We start from the raw sequence: 21,780 nt of genomic DNA, 5'->3' as shown, positions 1-21,780 counted from the left end.
CCTAGTGACGTAGTTTTTGATCCCAGATGACCCATTTTCAAACTAGGCCTAGATTTCATCAAGGTAACCATTCTGACCAAAATTCATTAAGATTAATTGAAAAATACAGCCTCTATTGCATACACAAGCTAAATGTTGACAGACGACAGATGCCGGACGACAGACAGACAGACGCCGGACATTGAGCAGTCAGGGGTGTAACTGTTTCAAGTTATCGCAATTTATAACCCATATGAGTTATTGGTTAAACTTCCATAACTTGTTTCAGTTATCATAAAATATTACAAAGCCCTCCTGTGCCAATTCCTCATTTTGAAAGAGACTAATGCAATTATTTCCTGAATCCTTGACCTTTTATCTTTCCAGCTATGCAGTAAAAATTTTTACCCAAGGCTGATAAAGTTTTAGCCAAAAATTTTAAAGCTATAAAACTCTTAATATCTCATTATTATCCCATTATGCTTATCAGGTCATGCTCAGACTAAAAGAGAATTTGATTAACCTCAGTTTGCTACTAATTTCACTTTAAAGGTCACTTTGTGAGAACAGCAAAAAGACTTTTTTTAAATAACTTACCTGAGTTAACTATATTTTATAACTAATACAGGTTATAAAATGCTTGAAAAAGTAACTGAAATAGGTTACATAACTTAAAACAGTTACACCCCTGACTGTTGAGTGATCACAAAAACTCACCTGAGCATTTGAGCTAAAAATTGGAGCTGCACTGTAACGACCAATACAACATTTATCTTTCATACCTACCAGCATGTGTTGGCACTAAGCCTTGTTCCTCAAACATTATATCCTGCATAGAGACAGCTGAATCTTTGGATATATGCAACTGCGGTGAGAGATTAAATTTCTCAGATTTTCCATGAGGTACGGGTGACAGCGCATCAGTAGCCCTCAAGTTCAGGGGTTCAAGTTCTGCCCGATCAGGACTATCTGTACTTCCCGGCTTGAACAATGGCCGCACAGACTTGTTCTCCTTAGATCTCCTCATTCCTTCTTTCTTTAACAGCGGAAAGTCAGAATTCACAGACTGGTTACTGCTGCTTCCAGAAACTTGACTGTGTCCTCGTTTAATAATTCTAGAACCATTCTTAACTTCCAAATCACTCAACCAGGTTACACTAGATTCTGATTCATTGCTAAGCCTGTTATCATTATTTTCACTTTCAGTAAATGTAGTCTCGTTCTCTATGCCACATTTTGGGTTTCTTTTCAATACTCTCTCTTGCTCCGATAATTCACATGATAGCAACGTTAAACTTATATCTTGGGTAATACTAGCTTTAGTGTTGTTGCGACTAAGTCTACCAGCACTAGCCGTACTGATAGTTTCAGAATTTTGCGATGGACTTCGTAACTGCTCAAAAGAATTCGAACAGTGCTCCTGTTTGTCTGTAAAAATGTCTACATGTTTTAAAGCAGGTCTATCGTAATGTATGCTATCCACATATGTAACTGTCAGAACGATGTTGGATTCCGGCAGATTTTGCAACTTCCTAAGAACACATTTTCCAGTAATATGTACAATACTTTCGTTGTCAATGGATACGATGCGATCAAATACATTCAACAATCCTCTACGAATACAGCAATCGTCCTTCACTTTTGTGACAACTGTATACCAGTCTGTTTCACCCTGAAAAAATATCAGGAACAAAGTTTCGTTATCTCTCAACGCAATTTCCTACTTCCTTTTAATATGTGAAATAATTTGAGCGGCAATATAACAAACATAAATTCTAGGTATTACACCATTACACAACATGCAATTAAGTGAGATAAAAAAGGCAACTTTACAAGTGTCAACACAACACTGGCATTTTATCTGAGAATTGAAGAATGTTACACAAACTTCATCAGCATGTTTCTCTAAAATGAAGATAAAACAGCTGTAGTGGTAATTCCTTCTCAATTGACAAATGATACTATTACTAATAGAGTAAACTTGTAAACAAAATTAATCTATCATAAGAATGCACCTAGTCTGTACTGTACAAAAAAAAACAAAGGACAAAGCATATCTTTACAGCAAACAAAAATATTGTAAAATAGTTTTATTTTCGAGCGCATAAAATTGCGAGGTTTTGGCAAAAATGGATTTCATGGGGTACATGAATTCCTGGATTTAAAGTTTTCATCAAAATTTATCTTAATTTATTTTGTTGGGTTTAATGTTGCTGCGACACAATTTTAGGCCATATGGCAACTTTCCAACTTTGATAGTGGAGGGGGATCCCAGGTGCCCCTCTCTGCATTATTTCATCATAAACGGGCATCTGGGTAGAACCATAAACCTTCCGTAAGCCAGCTGGATGGCTTCAGTACGTGAACAATTCAACACCCAGAGTGAGGATCGAACCCACATCGATGAAAGGCAAGTAATTTGAAGTCAGCGACCTTAACCACTCGGCCACGGAGGCCCCTTTAAATTAAAAGGAATATTACTTAATTTTGTCAACTGACGCAACAAAATCCACAACAAGAGGGTCATGGAGGCCCTGTATCGCTCACCTGACCTACTGACCTAAAGATCATCAAGATCAACATTCTGACCAAGTTTCATTAAGAAAAGGTCATAAATGTAGCTTCTAAAGTGTTAACTAGCTTTTCCTTTGGTTTGACCTAGTTTTTGACCCCATATGACCCAGATTCAAACTTGACCTAAAGATCATCAAGATTAACATTCTGACCAAGTTTCATTAAGATATGGTCATAAATGTGGCCACTACAGTGTTAACAAGCTTTTCCTTTGATTTGACCTGGTGACCTAGTTTTTGACCCAAGATGACCGAAGATTAACATTCTGACCAAGTTTCATTAAGATATAGTCATAAATGTGGCCACTACACTGTAAACAAGCTTTTCCTTTGATTTGACCTGGTGACCTAGTTTTTGACCCAAGATGACCCAATATCAAACTCGTCCAAGATTTTATTGAGGGTAACATTCTGACCAAGTTTCATTAAGATTGGGCCAACACTGTGACCTGTAGAGTGTTAACAAGCTTTTCCTTTGATTTGACCTGGTGACCTAGTTTTTGACCCCACCTGACCCAGATTTGAACTTGACCTATGAATCATCAAGATTAACATTCTGACCAAGTTTAAGATATGGTCATAAATGTGGCCTCTACAGTGTTTACTAGCTTTTCCCTTGATTTGACCTGGTGACCTAGTTTTTGACCCTACATGACCCAGAATCAAACTGGACCTTGAGATCATCAAGATTAACATTCTGACCAAGTTTCATGAAGATACAGTCTTAAATGTGACCTCTACAGTGTTAACAAGCTTTTCTTTGATTTGACCTGGTGACCTAGTGTTTGACCCTAGATGACCAAATATCAAACTCGTCCAATACTTCATTGAGGGTAACATTCTGACCAAGTTTCATTAAGATTGGGCCAAAATTGTGACCTCTAGAGTGTTAACAAACTTTTGCTTTGATCTGACCTGGTGACCTAGTTTTTGATCCCAGATGACCCAATATCAAACTCATCCAAGATTTTATTGAGGGTAACATTCTGACCAAATTTCATTAAGATTGGGCCAAAATTGTGACCTCTAGAGTGTTAACATTTTTTTTTTAGCTTTTCCTTTGATTTGACCTGGTGACCTAGTTTTTGAACCCAGATGACCCAATATCAAACTCGTCCAAGATTTTATTGAGGGTAACATTCTGACCAAGTTTCATTAAAATTTGACCAAAATAGGACCTCTAGAGTGTTAACAAGCTTTTCCTTCAATTTGACCTAGTGACCTAATTTTTGACCCCAGATGACCCAAAATCGAACTCGAAGATTTTATTGAGGGTAACATTCTGACCAAGTTTCATTAAGATAAGGTCAAAATTGTGACCTCTAGAGTGTTAACAGTTAAATTGTTGACGACAGACAGACGAACGGAAGACTACGGACAAAGGGCAATCACAAAAGCTCACCTTGAGCACTTCGTGCTCAGGTGAGCTAAAAATGAGACTCCACCAAATAATAATCATTGTATAGTAGTAATGCTTATTTAAGTTTATTTCAAACTTAGGTCAATTTCTCTTTACTTTTAGCCTGCTGGAAAGTGGTGGTAAGTGATTAGGCCATTGCTACGGGTTACCTCTAAGTAAAATGTGTTTGTTTCGCAGAGGCTGATGCTTTGTAAAGGCTGATTATTTTACGTCGAGTTTTAACGGAAAATAAAATATTTGCCTGAGTAAAAAAGTGCTTGTCTTTGGAGATTTTGTTCAAGGAAGTTATAAATGCTCTAATTTAAGTTAGCTAGTTATACTCTATACTCTACGTGGCATTTCTATGCTTTATTGTGTCTGAAAGGGGCGGATGGATTGTTATTAAACTTAAACACTGACTGACAGCTAGTTATACTAGAAGGAAAATTTGAAAGCTTCTTGTAAGTATTATAGACAGCACTTCCTCATCAACATTGACTCGGTGACCTTCAAGTAATATATCTGAAACACCTTTATCCTTAGATTATCAGTTTCTTTTTCATACAATTTTATTATTTTAGGCAATAAATCTGAAGGGAGCTTCTTCTACAGCATAGAAGTCAAGTGAAATAAGGAGGTAGGTTACCTTGTTACAATGGTAAATTCAAGTTAGTTTAACCGCAACATGTTTTTGTATTTCGTGTAATATGATGTTTTAACTGCTACAATCTCAATTTCGTTTGTCTCTGTCCCTTCAAGTTCAATTTTTATCTAGGTTTGAAGAACATGACCCTCTAAAGATATTTCATATTAAAAGAAGAAGGAAAATACGGATATTTAACACTTTTCAGCGTATTTTAGTTTCATTGATATTCGTAGAAGTCTGCATAAATATTAATTTTCCTAGTATGCACGTTAGCTTTCTAATATAAGCTTTAAATGCATATGTCGCGGGGCTCGTGTTTCCATGGTAACGCATTTTCTCTCATTTTTAAACAACTATGTATAAAAATAGGGGTTTTCGACGGCCTAAGTGGCATTCTGTTAATGACTAACATGGATATTTGGGAAATATTAGAAGCAAAATACCATGCACTTTACATGGTACCCTAGTTTTCTTAAAGTTTACAGTAACCATGGCAACATAGATGTTTAAAATAGCTTATATCTTACTTTTTGTCGTAATTTCTTATAAAAAAATATTGAATAAGATTATCTTTCTAGTTACTGTAGCTTTAAAACATATTATTTCTAACGTAAGTTATAGTTTCTTGTTATTTGCATTTATTCAAACAAATTTTACAGCTTAGAATACATACGGCAGTACCCCTCGCCTGGCATTTTTCATGGAAAAATCGTTCAGCATGCTGATATTATTCTTATGGATATTGTTGAAATGAAAATAAAAAGCCGAAGTTGTGTTTCTTAAATAGACCAGTGTCAACGCTTTTGAATTTTACATTTAGATACATAGGTCACGGGCTTCGTTTCCATGGTAACATCAATTAAATTTAAGGAATCACATTTTTCTACTAAAAATTGAACAGTTTTAGATCTTATTTTTAGTATATAAGTAACAAATTATCAATGGAACCTGAAAAATAGGTAATACAAATCAAACTGCTAGATTTTTTATTTGAAAATGGCCGTTACAAGTAACCTTTCATCCAACTATATTCCAAATAACATTGGTTACCATCATCCATTTTCTTACAATCCGCATAACGTTTCAATATAATTACATAAAAGAAGCAAAATATTGATGATTATTCAGAGCAAAAGATTCATAACAAATATTTCAGCAAATATTGTTATTTGAAGATAGTTAAAATAAAGAAAATGCACAGAAATACGTACTTTCAAGATAAAAGCTATTAATTTTGCGCGGTAACTGACACGTAACGTCATGACGTCAATGACGTCATTTTAAGGCAACATTGTTTTGAAGCGTTTCTGCGGCGATTGATTCATTATTTCTGCATTATTAAACCATAAAGTAACAGATCGGAGGCAGGTTCATGATTTGTTTTCAGGAGAATGAATATACAAACACATTTAATTTGTCGTAAACGTCGTCGTAAATCGTCACGTTAGCTTCCGGTTGGACATGCGCACATACAAATATGAAGGTAACCTACCTCCATAAGTCTGTTTTTGTTTCAAGTCACACCAACTAAAGTTGTGTTTGCATGTGTCTGTTACGGTTTTGCATCATTTCAACAATTTTTCAGTCATACAAAATTAATGATGGTGTCTGCTTGTAGTATCGTGCCCAATGCCAAACTTTATAGTGCTTCCTCACTCAAACATTATGCTGCAGACATGAAATGATACCTCACCTAGTCACGAGGAAGCTACTTGTAACATTTTTCAAGTCTGGTACAACGCAGCCAGGGAGTGAGCCCAAAACCACATGCACTCAGAAGCTGGCGTTTTACCACTAGGCTACCAAGGCAGTTGCTGACTCAACTTAGGTGGCACGGTGACTTTCAGGTGGAACAGGACCCCAGGTGTCCCTCTGGCACAGTTATACAAATGGGTAGAACCAATGACCTCAAACCAGCTGGATAGCTTTATCACATGAATAATTAGTACCACTCAGCATCAGTGGTTTCTACCAAAACAAGAAGACTTTGACAAACTGTTTGCACAAAAATGCAAATCTAGTAAATAATACACCTGAATACAAATGAAGGGTAGAAAATACCCAACAATCTTCAACATACCTTAAAAGAATTAAGTTTTATTCCCAATTTTCCAGACCTTCCCTTACAAATGATAACTTCTCTCGGTGCCGACCATTTAATCCTATCTGGTTCTCGTTCCAAAATTTGCAGTAAATGTTCATGGGAAATGGGAGTTGGGCCCATTCCCTCCACTACGTTGCTGTCATGTGGATACACCTGAAAACATACCAAGTAATTTAGCAGGAATCAATACATAGGGACTGAACATAATTCTGGTTCCAGATTTACTAAAGCTTACTGTGGGGACCAGTCTAAGAATCAAGCCTTGTGATTGGTTAATTTTATAAGAGTTCTCCAAAACAGCCAATCAGACGCTAGAATTTTTTGACTGGTCTTCTAACCAAGCCTTCTCTCCTTTGATGCTGCCCAACGGAAACTTTCACAGCAGTATGACTGTTAAAAAACATTAAAACAGCAAAGCTTTTCCTACGAGCTATATATCTTAACATTAAGTCAGTGGTAGAGAGACATTTTATGTATATATTTTATCAAGGTTGCTTAGATGATAACAATAGCAACATCTGCAGGTATAAATGGTCATCTTTAACCTTTAACTTTTTACCAAGGAATTCAAATTTTCCAAATACAACAAGAGCTGTCACTACTGGTGACAAATATCCCCTGAAGCGTGCCCAAGAATGCTACAGTTATCTGCGCAAAATATGCTAGAATAGTTTAGGTATGAACCATTTTGTGACCTTGACCTTGACCTGAGAGACTCAGGTCATAAAGGCGACACATCTTCTTAATATGGTTAACATTTGTGTAAAATTATTTTCAAATCCCTTGATAAATGGCAGAGTTATGGAGCAGACAAGAAACGGACCATGTTAACCTTTGACTTCTAAGTGTGACCTTGACCTTGGGGCTAGGGCCCTGGGTCTGGGTCTTGGGCATGGCACGTCACCTCATTATAGGGAATATTTATACCAAGTAATACTGAAATCCCTTCATCGATGGCAGAGTTATAGACCAGACAAGAAACAGACCATGTTAACCTTTGACTTCTAAGTGTGACCTTGAACTTTAAGAGCTAGGGGTCTGGGTCTTGTGCACGACAAGTCATCTCATTATGGGGAACATTTATGCCATGTTATTTCAAAATCCCTTGATGAATGGCAGAGTTATGGACCGGACAATAAACAGACCATGTTACCCTTTAACCTCTAAGTGTGACACTGACCTTAGAGGTTGGGGTCTGGGTCTTGCACAGCACATGTCTCATTATGGTAAACATTTATGCCAAGTTATTTAAAAATCCCTTCATGGATGGTAGAGATATGGACCGGAAGAGAATTTACATGGACGTACACACGGACACCCCAACATTTTGGTGTTAGATGGTCATTCCATTGTTTGAAAACAATAGAATAACCCCTTAAGGAACAAAGACTTAGTGGTTACGGAATGAATACAAAGGATTTCTATTGTTCTAGGCCACACCAGCTACCATCTAAAGTATCAACTGTTTGCTTGGACCGACTGACAGACAGTGTAATTTTAATATGCCCACCTTCGGGGAGCATAAAAAAGGGCCATACTTCTGACAAAATGCACATGAGAGTTATGGCTCCTGGCCTACTTTGAGAAAAAGTAGACCTAAACAAATATCTTACTAAACGCCGACAACGATGATCAAGTGGCAACAATACCTTGTAGATTTTTTTCAAGTGTCAGACAAGCTAAAATGAAATCCCTATATCCTAGGAATATCACTTTAAATAGAACCCATCCAGAATAGAAACAACAGATATAACAAGATCAAAGTTGCAAGAAGCATAAGTTGCGAATTGTCCAATTACTGCAGACAATCGTGACTTCTAATTTCAAACACAACAGTTGTGAATATTTATTAATAGCAACATTATCTGAATGTCTATTTTCAGCAATGATTCAGTGTCATTACAATGTTTATTCTATCAAACTGTGAAAAACAAAAGGCCTAAGTCATTCGCCAGAAACTGACTATTTGACCTTGAATATTATGTATGACACATTAAATCATGAATGGTAATAACTGTGTTTTAGTATAAAAAGTATAAAACAGGTCAAGTGTCCCCATTTGAACAAAAATGAGAGGCCCTTACAAGTGTGCTATAAACCAAATTTAATGAAGATCCACACAAAAAAGTTGTTTAAAGATATTTCTACTTTTAGCTTTATAAAATGTCCCCTTAAAGGGGCTTAATAGCGCATGGCAAAAGCACTCACTTGAACAAACTGGAAACACAGCACCATACCAAGATGCTACAGACCAAGTTTGGTGTAATTCCGACTGGTATTTTCTGCATAAAAAGATATCAATGGAAATTGTGGAAGACAGACAACGGAGATGAAGAGTGATGGATGCCGGACCATCTGCCTATACTAACAGCTCACCTTTATGAGCTAAAATATGACGCTTCTTTCTACAATTAGGGAAAAGTGCCCTGAAGAATTAAGAAATGTACATAAAGCAAACAAGTTTTCTATTCCCTGAAAATTTAACTGTATTTATAGAAGAAATTTTTTTTGACTTAATACAAAGCAGTACAAATTTGTGTAAAATTTACTTATTTCAGTATCTTACTTACTTTGATATGAGCTGCGCCATGAGAAAACCAACATAGCGCATTTGCGATCAGCATGGACCCAGACCAGCCTGCGCGTACGCGCAGTCTGATCAGGGTCCATGCTGTTCGCTTTCAAAGCCTATTGCAATTAGAGAAACCATTAGTGAACAGCATGGATCCTGACCAGACTGCGCGGATGTGCAGGCTGGTCTGGATCCATGCTGGTCGCAAACGCACTATGTTGGTTTTCTCATGGTGCGGCTCGTATGATTTGCTTTGATCTGATTTACTTCGAAAGACATTACACCAAACAGGAGTTTACAGTTCCCATTTAGTGTTAGATCATAAAGGATACATTAATTTTAATTTTTTCAATTTAGGTATCATTCAGAGACATATAGATGATAAAACATTGACATAATATACACTGAACTTTACCTTTGATATTCCAAGTTTAAATGTTCCCATTACCAATCAATAATAAACAAAAATGAAATTGCAAAATATCAAACAAATATTTTGCCTGTCCTAATCTCTTACTTCTTCACATAAATCACTGAACTGGCTGATACTGCCAGTATTCACATAACAAACAGAACAACTCCACTTTTGTTTTTATATGATCACAAATTCCAATATCACAAAGCTCCAGTTTTGTACTTAACATAGGCTTGTCTGTTTTCTTCTTACAGCGTATCTTTTTTCAGATCTAACATGTTCCGATTATGAAAATGAATGAAAACTAGACACCATAAAAACATACTATTGCTTTGTGGTTTAAGCATGAACATTCCCTGAAGAATCACAATGTGCAGCAAAGTCCAATACGCAGTTTTTTGTCTACTCTATAATAAACTACCGATATATATATACAATGTGCACCGTTTCTCTCATAATGCAACAACTTGCGATACATACACCCATCAGATACACAAAAAGATTTATTTCGCAGACTATTGTGATAAAGAGTAATATCAATTAATTCTCATCATCATGCTGTTTACACTTAAATATTTACACACTTATGGAAACTGTTGTCTCATTTGTATTCGTTTAAATACACAACTGTCACAATATGAAACCACAAAGCACAAATTATTGCAACATTTTATCAGCGCAATAATAACTTGAAGAGAAATTGTTGCCCAGCTATTAATGCCTATATTAACCTTTAGCCTGCTAAATTCCTAAAATGGACTGGTCCATCATTCAGTTTGGGCAGTACCATTTAGTATTTGAAGGGGTGTTCACTGAAAATTCACTGAATAGCGAACAGTGCAGACCATGATTAGCCTGCACGGATGTGCAGGCTAATCTTGGTCTGCACTGGTCGCAAAGGCAGAATAACTCGCCGCCAGCAGGCTAAAGGTTAAGCAGCTTTTTTTAAATGTCATAAAACCTCATTTTCTAATTCGGTATGCAAAACATAATATTAACTAAATTATCATCTGCACTATGTTGCATTTTACAGCAATAAATATCCAGCTGTTTGAACAGAGCATAGTAAGGATCCATTTAAATATTAAACCACTCAATCGATATTAAAGATGTACAATATAAGTGGTAAAATGCTTGGTCATTTAACAACCACTTCACTGATGTGTCAACAAATTTGATATAATATTTTATCAATCATTCTTAAAAGACATTGTTATCAGTAAACAATGTTGAAATTTAAAAACTATTTCCTTGTAACTGAAGCAGTAAATTAAGCAGTTCTTTGTTTTGTTTGTGTACATAAAATGATTTAACCTTTAGCCTTCTAAATTTCTAAAATGACTGGTCCATCATTAAATTTATTATTCCAAGAAATTCATGAACAGGCATACCATGATCAGCCTGCACAGATGTGCAGGGTGATCTTGGTTCTATGCAGGCTGAACTTGGTCTGCACTGGTCGAAAAGTCAGAATCACTTGCCGCAAGAAGGCTAACCGTTAAATTTGACATAATTCTTCATCTGCAAAACTCAGAAAATACTGCTGTCATATATGATGTGAAGTTTATGCAACAACAAAGTGCATGAGAATAAGTAACCCACAAAGTAGTCCAAATAATACAATGGCGTGATAACTTTTGACTGTTGCTGTCCTGTCATACATGTATAAAATACATTTATCAGATCATAAACAAGAGCTGTTGGAGGACAGCAACGCTCAACTATTCAATAGCCTTGTCAAATGAATGAATACAGAAGTAAACAAGAGGGCCATGTAGGCCCTGTATCGCTCACCTCACCTATTGACCTAAAGATCATCAAGATTAACAATCTGACCAAGTTTCATTAAGATATGGTCATAAATGTGGCCTCTAAAGTGTTAAATAGCTATTCCTTTGATTTGACCCGGTGACCTAGTTTTTGAAACCACATGACCCAGATTCGAACTTGACCTAAAGATCACCAAGATTAACATTCTGACTAAGTTTTATGAAGATACAGTCATAAATGTGGCCTCTAGAGTGTTAATGAGCTTTTCCTTTGAAATGACCTAGTGACCTAGTTTTGACCCCACCTGACCCAGATTTGACTTTGACCTATAGATAATCAAGTCATAAATGTGGCCTCTAGGGTGTTAACAAGCTTTTCCTTTGAAATGACCTAGTGACCTTGTTTTGACCCCACCTGACCCAGATTTGAACCTGACCTATAGATAATCAAGATTAACATTCTGACCAAGTTTAATGAAGATACAGTCATAAACAAGGCCTCTACAGAGTTAACAAGTTTTTCCTTTGATTTGACCTGGTGACCTAGTTTTTGACCCTGGATGACCCAATATCAATCTCGTCCAAGACTTTATTGAGGGTAACATTCTGACCAAGTTTTATTAAGATTGGGCCCAAATTGTGACCTCTAGTGTTAACAAGCTTTTCCTTTGATTTGACCTGGTGACCTAGTTTTTAACCCCAGATGATCCAATATCAATCTCATCAAAGATTTTATTGATGGTAACATTCTGACCAACTTTCATTAAGATTGGGCCAAATATGTGACCTCTAGAGTGTTAACAAGCTTTTCCTTTGATTTGACCTGGTGACCTAGTTTTTGACCCCGATGACCCAATATCAAACTCGTCCAAGATTTTATTGAGGGTAACATTCTGACCAAGTTTCGTTAAGATTGGGCCAAAATTCTGACCTCTAGAGTGTTAACAGTCAAACTTGTCGGCGGACAACGGACACAGGGCAATCACAAAAGCTCACCATGTGCACTTCATGCTCAGGTGAGCTAAAAATTGCAAAATTCACATGAAAGATTCTTTTTATTTTAGAGAAAATTTCTCATACAGTATACGAACTAGATGTGTGCCGACAGGACACAGGTGCCCCACACTTCTTATCACTATTACATTGTTTCATGACTCTATGTGAAATATTTTTAGGACAAAAGCAAATTACCGGTAAACTGTATTTTTTGATTAAGTCAAGGACCAAAACTATGGTCTCGCTGGAGTGAAATCCCAAACAAAACACTAGGTTTACAACTTCAAATGCTTTATAACAATCCTCTAATGTGTTACAACTCTGGGTCTTTTATGTGACACAAACCTTTATGCCCTTAATGCATATTTTTGGCTATGACAAGTGCCATAACTTTTGTCTTGCTATGTGAAATCTAAAACAAAAATTCAGGTCCACAAATTCACATGTTGAACAATATTACTAAATACTTTCTCAAGTTTAGGTCAAATACTTTTTAAGATATATGCAACACAAACCTTTAAGCACTTAAAAGTGTATTTTTCACTAAGTCAAGGACCATAACTCTGGTCTGAATGAATGGTCTCCCAAAGAGAACACCAGGTGCACAACTGCACAATACTTTAAAACAATCCTCTAATGTTTTATGATCTAACACAAACAACTTTTTGAGACACATGCAACATGCATTTTTATGCCTTTCTATGAATTTGACCAAGTCAAGGGCAATAACTCTGGTATGGCTGAGTGAAATCTCTATTAGAACCCCAGGTGGACAACTTTACATACTGAATAATAATCCTATGTTTCATAATCCTAGGTAAAAGACAACTGTGACAATCAAGGGCCATAACTATTTTGTGGCTGTGTGAAAATTCAAATCAAAATTAAAATGCTAGGTGCACAACTTCACATGCATGCTAAATGACAATCCTGTGATGTTTGACATTGGGTTGAATACTTTTTGAGATATACATGAAACAAATAAGATAGACAGATGGACAAGGGCAACTCTAAGTCTTGATTTTTACAAAAACAAAAAAAAAATCCTCAATTTTAACAAATATTTTTTTTTCTTTTGCTGATTTCTGACAGCCTATATTGTTAAATATGATATCCTATAGTTGCGAATAATTGTTATTAGCAACATTTATTATTATTGACTATTAAGTGTGAATTCTAAATAATGCAAACAGCATGTTGCCTACCAAACTGCAAAATAAAACTGACGCTTCTATATACATGATTGTATATAAAATACAGAACAGTGCCTTCAAAGTGATATATTATACACATTCTAATATGCTTGTTGCTGTTAAAACACGCTTACGCTAAAATGACGGCACAATATTTTTATTGCGACCAAGAAAGAGCGCTTCTGTATCTTATCTACTGTTTTATATTAAAAGCATATTCGAATCAAAACAATGTAAAGCAAAATCATGTTTTACTTAAATTAATACACTCAAATCAGGTATAAATCCCCAGAATAATTCACTCAGGCTATGTCCTTGTGAAATGTATAACATATTTTCGTGCATTAACATTGTTAAAACACAGTTTTTCTTTAATACATTATTTCCTAATTATATATAGGTTACATAGATGGGTACGGGACAGGACAAAGTGATTCCTATATAGCACCTATACCAACACAGCCTAAAGAAATTTTGATGGGGGGTACAACATATAACGAACATGCATTTTTTCATGTTAGAAAAGATAATGCACATATTAACACGCCACAATTTATGGATATCTTCATATATCATAGAAATAGTATTGATCATGAGATAAAGAATGTGGAAGTCATCAAAAAGTTATGCAATTCTGATGTAATACATTTTATCATTTTTATCTCTAGTGATTTACTATTTTAAATTTTACTTATGTATTTAAATTAAATTAAATTAATACCATTTAATTGAATTAACATAACCAGTGTCCATAAATAATTTTATAATTATAAAAGTACCGTATTTTGGGGTGTATTGGTCACACTTTTTTTTACAGTTTGCTTCCTGTGACTTATACTACAGAACATTGCCAGCCGTGGCACTCGCAAAATTAGGTGCATTTGTTACGAACGAACAAAATTGAACAAAAAGATCAATTTCAGCGGCGTTTCAAGGAATAGCGGTTATTTTCAACAAGAGCTCGTCGAACACGAAATGTCCCCCTTGATGCATTCAGTAATTGCACAAGGAACAGAAATTATTTGCTCACTGTAAACAAAAGTTCTACTGTTCTGGTTCAATGTGACATTGACCTTTGACCTATTGACCTCAAAATCAGGGGTCATCTCCTGGTCATGATCAACCTCCCTATCAAGTTTAGTGATCCTAGGCCCAAGCATTATCAAGGTATCGTCTGGAAAGGGTTTAACTGTTCCGGGTCAATGTGACCTTGACATTTGGCCTACAAAGCTCAAAATCTATAGGGGTCATCTACAGGTCATGACCAACCTCCCTATCAAGTTTCATGATCCTAGGCCCAAGCATTCTCAAGTTATTGTCTGGAAACGGTTTAAATGTTCCGGGTCACTGTAACCTTGACCTCTGACTTACGGACCTGAAAATCAATAGGGTTCATCTGCTGGTCATGATGAACCTCACTATCATCTTTCATGACCCTTGGCCCAAGCATTCTCAAGTTATCGTCCAGAAACCATTTTAACTGTTCCTGGCCAATCTGACCTTGAACTTTGACCAAATGTCCTCAAAATCACTAGGGGTCATCTGCTGGTCATGATCAATCTCCCTATCAATTTTCCTGCTCCTAGGCCCATGAGTTCTTGAGTTATCGCCCGGAAACCGTTTTACTGTTCCTGGTCACTGTGACCTTGAACTTTGACCAAATGACCTCAAAATCACTAGGGGTCATCTGCTGGTCATGATCAATCTCCCTATCAATTTTCCTGCTCCTAGGCCCATGAGTTCTTGAGTTATCGCCCGGAAACCGTTTTACTGTTCCTGGTCACTGTGACCTTGAACTTTGACCTACTGACCTCAAAATCAATAGGGGTCATCTGCTGGTCATGACCAACCTCCCTATCAACTTTCACGATCCTAGGCCCAAGCAATCTTGAGTTATTATCCGGAAACTGTTTAACTGTTCCGGGTCACTGTGACCTTGAACTTTGACATACTGACCTCAAAATCAATAGGGGTCATCTGCTGGTCATGACCAACCATCCTATCAACTTTCATGATCCTAGGCCAAGCGTTCTTGAGTTATCATCCGGAAACTGTTTAACTGTTCAGGGTCACTGTGACCTTGACCTTTGACATACAGATCTCAAAATCAATTGGGGTCATCTGCAGGTGATGATCAACCTTCCTATTAACTTTCATAGTCCTAGGCCCAAGCGTTCTTGAGTTATCATCCAGAAACGGATTGGTCTACAGACCGACCGACATCTGCAAAACAATATACCCCTCCTTCTTCGAAGGGGGGCATAATAAGGTATATTGTAAATATCCCACATAGGCCATTAAAATTATGAATTACTACAATTCCATGACATACTTGCAGTTTGAATTACATTTGTATCTTCTTTCGTTTTACACTGGGTTGGATAAAATCCGGACATGGCCGTCCTTCCATTTCTTTCTTTGTTTATATGAATATGGTGCGTAATAAAAACTTGAAAGATAAAATTTGTATTTTTATTTTTGCAAAAAATACCCCCCCCCCCCCCACCTCCCCCCTCCAAAAAAAAGATCTTATGTTATTTTTTGCACTCAGAATCAAAGGAACGCGCTTAATTTCTTAATATGGAGAGGTGTCATAATTGATGTGCAAACAATTCACACTTTAACTTGCATAATTACAGAATGTAAACACAAGCCGACACATCTTTTTTTTTCAGACTAAACTCAGCTGCCACTACTACCGATGGTACGAAACGGTACGGGGTCGAAAATAACGCTGTATGCTGAACGAAATTAAATGGTTCTACAGTATGTAAGAAAACATATTATCTTGATAGCACAGCATTTATATACAATACAAAGATGTTTCCCAGAGATTTGGCTCAAACAGGAAATACATGTAGGCTATTTAAGAGACTATTTCACAACATAGGTCTTCAGTCATTGACGTTAAACAAAATTGCTTTAAGTGGACAAAATTTATTGCATCTTTCTATCTTGAATTAAATGTAGTATCCATGAACTATCATCATGAAGTGGACATGGAGAATAGTCAATTTCATTTGACAAATCACTTGAAATTCACTTTCATCTACTTCTTAGGTAAACTCATTTTTGCTGATAACTGCTGATGGATTAAATAGTCATACACTTACTGAATGGCTTGCTTGGCTATAGTCAAAAACTATTTTCCTGAGGTCCAAAGAGCTCATTTAGTGTTTTATTTTACAACATCAGAAATAATTCTCAAAGTTATATTTCTCAAGTTTTTCTTTAGTCCAGCAAACCTGTGTTGGACTATAAACTGGTCAACAGCAAAAACTGCAGAAAGTTTATGAAATTCATTTTGACTACCAATTACCTGTAGCTTGTTTTACTAATTTCTTCAGTCTCGTAAATTTGGGCTCGACAATTACTCTACTTACCAAATAAATTTTCTTTTTTTTTAATCTTGCATCCTTGTTATATATTTCACACAATTTTAACAGTTGTATCTGATGCTGTAATGATATGAGCCGCGCCATGAGAAAACCAACATAGTGGCTTTGCGACCAGCTTTCTGTTCGCTTTCAAAGCCTATTGCAATTAAACAAACCATCAGCGAACAGCATGGATCCTGACCAGACTGCTCGGATGCGCAGGCTGATCTGGATCCATGCTGGTCGCAAAGCCACTATGTTGGTTTTCTCATGGCATGGCTCATATATAAAGCTTCAATGAAAATGTTAGTATTCATCTTGTATAAAGAAACTAATAGATATATGATCAGATCTGCGTTTTTTGTAAATGAATTATTTTCCTTTTATAGACAGTATTAATTTCTTTGATGAAGTAAACACTTTTATATTTGATACTTTTCTTACTATTATATTTACATGTATGATAATGTTATCAAAAAACACCTTTTATTTTTTCTTAATTCAGAAACCTTTCAAAGAATATATTCAAGGATTTAAAAATGCTTTGAACATCTGAAAAAATTAATCCAAGATTTCTGTATCAAATGTATATATATATTTTATATATATATAAAATATTATGGATTTTATGAATTATGTATATTAAGGTGCTTCACAAAGCACGAGTGACTGACATTGACAAGCTCATTATTCTGATCTATTTTCTCCGATATAGCTACATAATTTATTATGGATCTGGCTATACTTTCACAAAACATTTTTCGGTTTCGGCTGAGTTTGAGATTGAAATTTTGATAGCAAATTTAAATAGAAGTTCATCGAAACTGACTATCAACAAGAATAATCACTTGAAAATAGTTATTAACTAAACATTTAATTTTAAACATGCTATTTAGATATAAATCGACAAATAATAGACCTTTAAAAAAATCCGGAAATTTTGAAACAAATGGTTGTCCATAAGATTGTAATCAACTTCTTTTTGAAATAACATTTAAACTGTGTTAATTTTTACACAAGCTGAGTTTCATTTTTAGGCTACTTTTCAAACTAAAAAAAAATAATTTGTGTCTGAAGAAAAACATAATGATTCACCTACATTATATAATCATTTTGAGTTCTGTACAGGGAGTATTGACAATATTATAAATAAATGGAATTTTCTGGTACCAGCTGATCTTAAATGAACTTACAACTTATAGAATAGTTTAATTGATCGATAATCACTGATACACATTTCAGAAATCTAAAATGAACATACCAGGTAGCACAAATGCGCCACTGGGGCATTAGGACTGGCATATTACTGTGAAATAGGCAAATACAATTCGGTGTGTATGCAAGGCTATTAACATAAGAAAAGTTTGGTTGAAAACATGCCAGACAAAAAATAGTGCTGGCTTTAAGACTGAATATTCATGAAATATCTAAAATTCAAAATAACAGAGCACTGCGTTATCTTAATTCATATTAAATTTACAATACAAAGTGCGAAATAATTATGTTGCACATGTATCAGATATGAAACAGAAAACAATTTTTTTTTTTTCAAAGAATTAATATTGACCTGGAGGTTTAGTGCATACTTATCACTCTAGGAAATAAACTACTGACATAATTAGGCCTCAGCTAAGATGATCAAAAACAAGTTATCTACTGAAATAAATCACAATCTTTTTACCAAACGAAATTAATTTTACTAAAGATGTATTCTTTTGCTTCAGAAAATAAATTTTGATAGAAAAGTGGAGTTGAAACTAAAATAATGATAGCTAGTGATATCCAGAGCAACAGATAACCTTCCAGAGTCAATATTGGGTATTACCCTATCATTCTGGTTTGAATTGCAGACTCGCTAAACTGAATTGAGTATTTAAGAACATGTTATTCCATGAATTTCATATCAATTGCATATCTGTGTATTTCAGTTTGAATTTCTAAACAATTAATCATAATGAATTTGCAATGTTCATAAATTGTAACTTACATTGCACTACATGTATTTTGATGAAAAGTGTCATACACAAGTATTCTCGCATAAAAAGTCCTCTGTCCAAAATATTTTATTTTTCCTTCTGTCAAAAACACTTTGTGCCATTTTTTTAATTTTAGTGTTGTAATTTCTAACAAAATGTCATATTTAATAAAATTTATTAAAAAATAAGCAGTTTTCAGATGTTAAACCTGCGACTTAGTTAATTAATATATGAACTGTTTTGAGCTTAAAGAAGTTGATGACATGTACATAAGCCGGAGACGTTCCTGTTTACTACCATTTGGCTTATATTCGTAAAATTGCTGGTCACTCAGTTATCAATTCGGTTTGTCAATCAAGCACCATAAACCTCTTATCAACAGTGTATTTCAAACTGTGATTGGAGAATGACACATGTCCTCCATCCATCTAAATTACACTAAGTGTGACATAATTTTATGACCTCAGTGCTGTAGACTCCAGTTTGTTTGATTTTGAGTCCAAACGCTAATACACATGCATCAAATACAGAAAAAATTGTATTTTGGATTTATATATGCGTTTTGATATGCATTTTGTATATTTAACACAAATACACAGCCGATCTGTTAATTGCTCTGAATATCATTCATCATCTATTAGACTAAGAAACAGTCATTAATAAGCACCATTTCTGAATATTGACATATAAGACTGACTGCATTTTTCATATTAGGAATAGTATGTCTGAATTCATTCTCCCTACTGTCTGTATTTTATACCCTACAACTATCCATATTATCCGGATTTTCACCTATGACAGAAAACACACTGCAGCAATGTTTCAGGCCTAGACTCCTTATTAGTAACAACTAAAATATAAATATCCAAGGAAAGGAACAAGTGAAAGAAAATGTTTTTGGCATTGTAGTGTATGTCATAAGAAGAAGGAACCTCATACAAAGCCAACCTGCAGAAAGTTTCCATATCTATTCATCAAAGGCAGAGCGGAAGCAGTGGTCCACTGTGTGACTACGAAACTTCAGGTCATGAGTTTGAGCCCCTGATCTTCCAACTAAAAATTACTATCATTGGGATAAGAGTCCTGTGTATGGGTGGTTTATATCTGGCATGCAAAAGAAACAGGGAAGCTGAACAAAATTCAGCTTCAGAGATGCTGTTACGGATCTATGAGCTGAAACTAACCCTGTACCTATTAGGCTGTTACCTATTACCAGAAATCATGTTAGAAATCTGTCATGCTATAATTTCTTCAAATCGAACACCACAGACTCACCTTTTACTTGAAAATATTTTGAAACAGACTGACATAAAGTAAACCTTACAACACAACCAATAGATGAGTTATACATGTACACACAAGCTTCAAATGGGTACCGCTACACACCATTGCAGTTGTCACGTGATTGATTTTGAAAAACAAACAGGCTGTATAGAATCATTATTTATGTGCCTTTTAAATTGTGAATCGTAAGCGGTCAGCTGATTGCCGAGCACGTGAAAAGTGTCCTGTAAAATTTCTTCTAGCAAGCATTAAATTAGACCATTGTTTAACATAATAAGTATATATCTTTCCAGTCTGATCCTACCTTAATTTCAACCAGAAAATCCACAAATTTTAATGAATTTCGGAAGCAAAAATAAGTTTAGAATATCCGTTCACGATTCTAATTACACCCGATGTCGTATGCAAATTTTCAATAATTCCCTCAAAAAGCTGACTATCAGTGTTATATTTTATGATAAGCAACATCACAATTTGAGGAATTATCTCTGGTTTACTTTAGTGAGTCAAGTAAACTTAGCAAAAACCATTTTCACATGACATTCCGAATGTGTACCAGTATCCGGATAGTACTACATTTTGAATACATTTTTTTTTTTTTTAAATTCCTAGCATTTTTTCTGTTAATAAAATATTGATGAAAATTAATATGACATGAATTTTGATACATATAAGTTTACAATGTGACCTGAAACTGACATTTTTATGTTGTAACATGATCTTGGCTTCAAGCTACATATAACATATAAAAGCCCTCCACTATATATTATATCATACTCATATGAATAAGTTGACATCCCTGGTGACATTTTTTAAGAAAAAGGCTTCAATGAATGGTTTGAAAAAAATATATATAGTAATGTAAAACCCTTTGTAAACTCTGTTACTGGTTTTGGGAACATACCTTTTACCACTTTATTCTGTAATTTAAAAGTATGTGCACAATAATCATAAATGTAATGAATACATAACTATAAACATCTAGAAATGTAACTACTGCTGCGGTAACTTTCCAGTTTAAAACGGCACTCTGCCCCTTTGGGCAGCACCCTGCCCCTTTTAGACAGCACCCTGCCCTTTTTGAGCTCTAGAAATAACACTATATGAAGTTGGTATGGCGTCATCAGTTTCTCACGGGTCAGTGTGCAGCTTATGTGGCTTGACACTGGTTTGGTAACCAAAAGATGTTATGCCATAATTTAATAGCAGAGCTACCGGCGCCGCAAAGCGGTGCCGACAGCGTCGCATTACAGTTAGACGTATGAAAAAGAAAATGAATAGAGAAATCTAACTGTGTATACTATCCAGTTGAAAATTCGTGGTACTTTTTGGAATCGGTGTTGTTCGGAATTTTTCATGTGCACTATGCACACAGTAATTAATCAGTAAAGACGTCAGTAGACGCTTACTGTTTACAGTTGACAAAAGCGTCTCGCTTACTGCTTTGAATATTGAATAAAAATGCAAATGAGCGTTGATAATAAGAAATAAATGCTT

The 21,780-nt window shown here is 35.3% G+C and overlaps 1 protein-coding gene across 6 annotated transcripts in view; it reads right to left on the bottom strand.

The window, feature by feature from the left end:
• Window positions 1-21,780, bottom strand: part of LOC123529462 (uncharacterized) — a 70,200-nt gene that overhangs the window by 45,541 nt on the left and 2,879 nt on the right. For 2 of the 6 annotated variants that reach the window (XM_045309797.2, XM_045309798.2), the window contains exons 2-3: window positions 6,678-6,854; window positions 766-1,651 (exon numbers count right to left, since the gene is read on the bottom strand). In XM_045309797.2, the coding sequence (XP_045165732.2) occupies window positions 766-1,651; window positions 6,678-6,821 (1,030 nt within the window). In that variant the 5' untranslated portion in view covers window positions 6,822-6,854. Of the gene's footprint in view, window positions 1-765; window positions 1,652-6,677; window positions 6,855-9,688; window positions 10,502-21,780 lie in introns of those variants that run through there. The other 4 variants (XM_045309800.2, XM_045309795.2, XM_045309799.2 and 1 more) reach the window with 4 other exon arrangements.

Source organism: Mercenaria mercenaria, chromosome 13, assembly GCF_021730395.1.
Source record: "Mercenaria mercenaria strain notata chromosome 13, MADL_Memer_1, whole genome shotgun sequence".
Lineage (NCBI taxonomy): Eukaryota > Metazoa > Mollusca > Bivalvia > Venerida > Veneridae > Mercenaria > Mercenaria mercenaria.
This window is presented reverse-complemented; position numbering and strand designations above follow the sequence as displayed.